The sequence below is a fragment of the Gossypium arboreum genome, chromosome 5 (assembly GCF_025698485.1).
Source record: "Gossypium arboreum isolate Shixiya-1 chromosome 5, ASM2569848v2, whole genome shotgun sequence".
In the NCBI taxonomy this organism is placed as follows: domain Eukaryota; kingdom Viridiplantae; phylum Streptophyta; class Magnoliopsida; order Malvales; family Malvaceae; genus Gossypium; species Gossypium arboreum.
In genome coordinates this window covers 67337585-67341778 of record NC_069074.1, presented here as the reverse complement: position 1 = coordinate 67341778, position 4194 = coordinate 67337585, and the positions used below count along the sequence as shown (strand labels likewise).

Here is a 4194-nt window from a genome sequence, read left to right as displayed (position 1 = left end):
GCTTTTTAAAACAAAAAAACTCATTACTGATCTTGTATTTTTTTTTTTATTTCTTTGGTGGGGTTAAGCAAATTTTAAATTCATTACTCATGCAAAACATTTAAGTATAAGGAAAACAGAAAAAGGGAGTAATCATGGCAGTCTTCTTTTATGCGGAAAATCTGGAGTATTTACAGTAAATAAGATGATTAGAGCACTTTTGGAACTTGAAATTCAAACTGGTTAGAGCAGAGTATTGTTGTGAATGAGGACGAGTTTGCAACGGTTGATGAAATGTATGCCGAGAGAAATGGGGAAGGTGAAAGATGAAGCAAATATAAAGCCAGTCCTCAACTCTCCAAAGAGAAAATTAGAGTAATTTAGTCCCTATTAATTTTGAAAGAGAATAACCAAAGACAATTAATCATGACATAATTAATTTCTGTTAATTGTACATAATTTAATTGGTAGAGTAATAAATTTAACATTTAATATTTAAAATATTCAACCTTAGCATTTCACAAATATTGTAGGATAAATTTATTAAATAAATGTCAAATTAACAATATGTGTAAACTCTGAGGGCTAAATTTATTATTATCACAATAAAAGTATGTATAATTGATGGAAAGTATTAAGTCATTGCTCACTTTCAAAATGGATAAAATTAAATTAATTTAATTTTTAAGAGAAAATAATTTGAAAATTGAGAAAGATTGAAAAGATGTTTTTACCTATTAATTTTAAAGAGAAGACGGAGAGAGAAATATAATATGAAATAATATTTCAATTAATTATTTTATACAAATTTCAATTTAATTTTAAAGCTTAAAATAACATAACTGATATAATATAATATAATAAATAAAACAAGAATATGTACGTTATGATCCTTCCATCTAATTTGATCTTGTCTATAAATGAAACCCCTCCAACCAAGCAGCCCTCACTCAATGCATGATAGAGATAGAGAGAGAGAGGGAGCACTTAGCGAAGAAATGGAGCACAAACAAATGAAAGGGCATGTACTAGTACTCCCATACCCAAGTCAAGGCCACATTAACCCTCTTCTCCAATTTGCAAAACGTTTAGCCTCTAAAGGTGTGAAGGCAACACTAGCCACCACCCATTACACCCTCAACTCCATATCCGCTGCTCACATTGCGGTGGAACCCATCTCGGATGGGTTCGATGAAGGTGGTTTTTCTCAGGCAGGAAATGTAGACTTTTACCTCAAGTCATTCAGGGACCATGGTTCCAGAACCCTGGCTGAACTCATCCAAAAGTTCAGCAACTCAGTCACTCCAGTTAACTGTGTGGTGTACGACTCATTTCTACCATGGGCTCTTGATGTAGCCAAGCAGCATGGGATTTATGGAGCTGCATTTTTCACCAACTCTGCAACTGTGTGTAGCATCTTTGCCCATATTCACCATGGTCTTCTCACTCTACCACTCACTCCTGAAACGACGCCGTTGCTTTTACCGGGACTGCCTCCGTTGAACTTCCCGGACTTGCCCAGTTTTCTGGGGTTTCCCGATAGTTACCCTGCCTACTTGGCCATGAAGTTGAGTCAGTATTCGACTTTGAACCAAGCAGATTGGGTTTTCAGTAACACCTTCGAAGAACTCGAAGGAAAGGTATGTTTAGTATCACTAACTGCAAATATTTTTCTTAATTTAGTGGTGATAGTTTTAATTACATGCTGCTATAGGAAGCAAGAGGGGTGTCAGAGATCTGGCCAGCCAAGTTGATTGGCCCGATGGTACCATCCGCATACTTAGATGAAAGGATCAAAGGTGATAGAGGGTATGGTTCGAGTCTATGGAAGCCACTTAGCGAAGAGTGCATAGAATGGCTTGAAACGAAGCCATCTAACTCAGTGATCTATGTTTCCTTTGGAAGCATGATTTCATTATCCGAAGAACAAATAGCAGAGCTCGCATGGGGTTTAAAGGAAAGCAATATGTATTTCCTATGGGTCGTAAGAGACTCAGAACAGCAAAAATTGCCCAAATGGTTCCTAGACTCGGTTCAAGAGAAGGGCAAGGTCGTAACATGGTGTAACCAGCTAGAAATGCTCGCACATAGAACCGTGGGCTGCTTCGTGACACACTGTGGGTGGAACTCAACCTTAGAAGGGCTGAGCCTCGGTGTGCCGATGATCGGTGTGCCGAAATGGACCGATCAATTGACCGATGCGAAGTTCGTGGAGGAGATTTGGGAGATAGGGGTGAGAGCCAAGGAAGATGAGGTGGGTGTAGTGAGGAAAGATGAGCTGTTGAGGTGCTTGAAGGAAGTAATGGAAGGGGAGAAAAGCAAAGAGATAAAGAGAAATGCCAACAAATGGAGGGATTCAGCCATGAAAGCAATCAATGAAGGAGGGAGCTCGGACAAGTGTATCAATGAGTTTGTGCAACATTTGATGGCTTCTTACCAAAACTTGAACGGACTTTGAGCAAGGTTTTAGGATATGCATGGATCATGTGCACCATACCTATGTTGCTGCGTTGTATTGTTTTGTGCCTTTTTTTATTATTTTCAATTGTGTTTGGACTGTGTGTCAAATTATTTGATGGAGTACTTTTGTTTGTTTCCATATTATAAGAATAAAATAATAATAATAATAAGTCCTTACGTAATGATCTGTGATACTATGCACTCAGCTTTCTTAGTTTCTAGTATTATTCTTTTTTTTTTCTTATTTGAGAAGTTTCTAGCATTATTCTCATGTAGCGTCTAATTCAAAGTTGTTCTTATATTTCTTTCACTTGCTTCCTTTTTAAGTTGAACAACTTTTTAGCATATCGATTTGAATATATCACCATGGAATAAATGATATTTAATTTTATAATTATTAATATGTCACAACAAAATAACAATTACTTATTCTTTTAGTGAAAAGAAATAAGGATTACAATTAAATTAATTGATCACAAATACCATCTACTATATCAAATTGCATGAGATCTCAATCCTCCCTTAGCATATTGTCAAAAACTTACCGATCTTCCTTCTTGTTAAGTGACATTTGACTAGGCAATCAACAACTTGATTCTTCTCTCTCAGACATGTCTTATATTCTATGCTCAACTTTCGACAAAATCTGATGAATCTGTCTAATCAAAGCAAAGTTTGAATCTACCAATGAACTATCTTAGATGCTTTTAATCAACTACAAACTATCAGAATGAATCACTATCTTATTCTTACCGTTGGAGGAGGACCAAACCATCTAATATACCTCATAATTCTACATCAAAGGACGAGCATTTCCCCACATGCCTATTATACCCAAAAATTCACTCTCCCACCCCATTACGCATTATGCCCCCGGCATCTCTAATCTCAAGTCATGTTTAATCGTTCCATCAGAATTTAAATGGACCCAATTTTCTGACAAAGACTAACTAGGACTATTTTCCTAATAGCTACTCTGAATAACCTCATGAATTATGTAAAACCCCATGCCCAACACGTTTGTCGGATCTGGGTATGGAGCGTCACAAAAGACCTATACTTGAACTTACTAAATTAATTGTTATAAACAATCTAAAATGAAACCTATTAAATAAAGAAATTAATAATAATTCTTCAAACTAAAGCATTAAACCATTGAATGCTTAATCCTTCAAATTATTTCTGTCTCTACTCAGATCTATTTGTTTACAAATAATTTTCCTAAGATTGGGCTAAGGCTAACTGATTCAAAATCCAGACCCTAAAAGCGTTGTCTGGCTACACCATATTTTAAGTTGAGGTGAAGCCTTTAATGATACCATCTCCCTATGTGCATGCTTTGATACATCAACAACCCTTGATCTCTTCTCTATCTAGCTTGGTTCCTCATCGAAGTCCTCGACCATCCTCAATAGTCCTGCGAACATCTATCAAATTCGTAAGTTCAAATGAACTTAGTGAGTTCTTTAGTTGTACCATAATTAAACCTCATCGCACGAGGGTAACAAATTATAAATAAACTAAATATAAATACTCTCTGTTCGATTAACGCGAGCGTTCTACATCAAGGTGGCAGATTCCATTCGAACCTTCGAGCTACTCGGCTCTTCATGAGACCTTCTTTTGGTTAAACTCTCCATTCGACTGAAATCTAGACATCTACCCACATTTGCGAGTCCTATCTTTATTTCTTGTCTTTCCTTCTTCCTTTCTTACACCCCACATGCAGGGTGTTCACCAACCCTCAGTTCACTT

The 4194-nt window shown here is 36.5% G+C and overlaps 1 protein-coding gene across 1 annotated transcript; it reads left to right on the top strand.

The window, feature by feature from the left end:
- The first annotated feature begins 897 nt into the window (after positions 1–897).
- LOC108450780 (UDP-glycosyltransferase 74B1-like) lies at positions 898–2621 on the top strand. Its single transcript, XM_017748546.2, has 2 exons — positions 898–1619; positions 1694–2621. The coding sequence occupies exons 1-2, from the start codon at positions 900–902 to the stop codon at positions 2435–2437; spliced, it is 1464 nt and encodes a 487-aa protein (XP_017604035.2). The 5' UTR covers positions 898–899; the 3' UTR covers positions 2438–2621.
- Positions 2622–4194: the final 1573 nt, after the last annotated feature.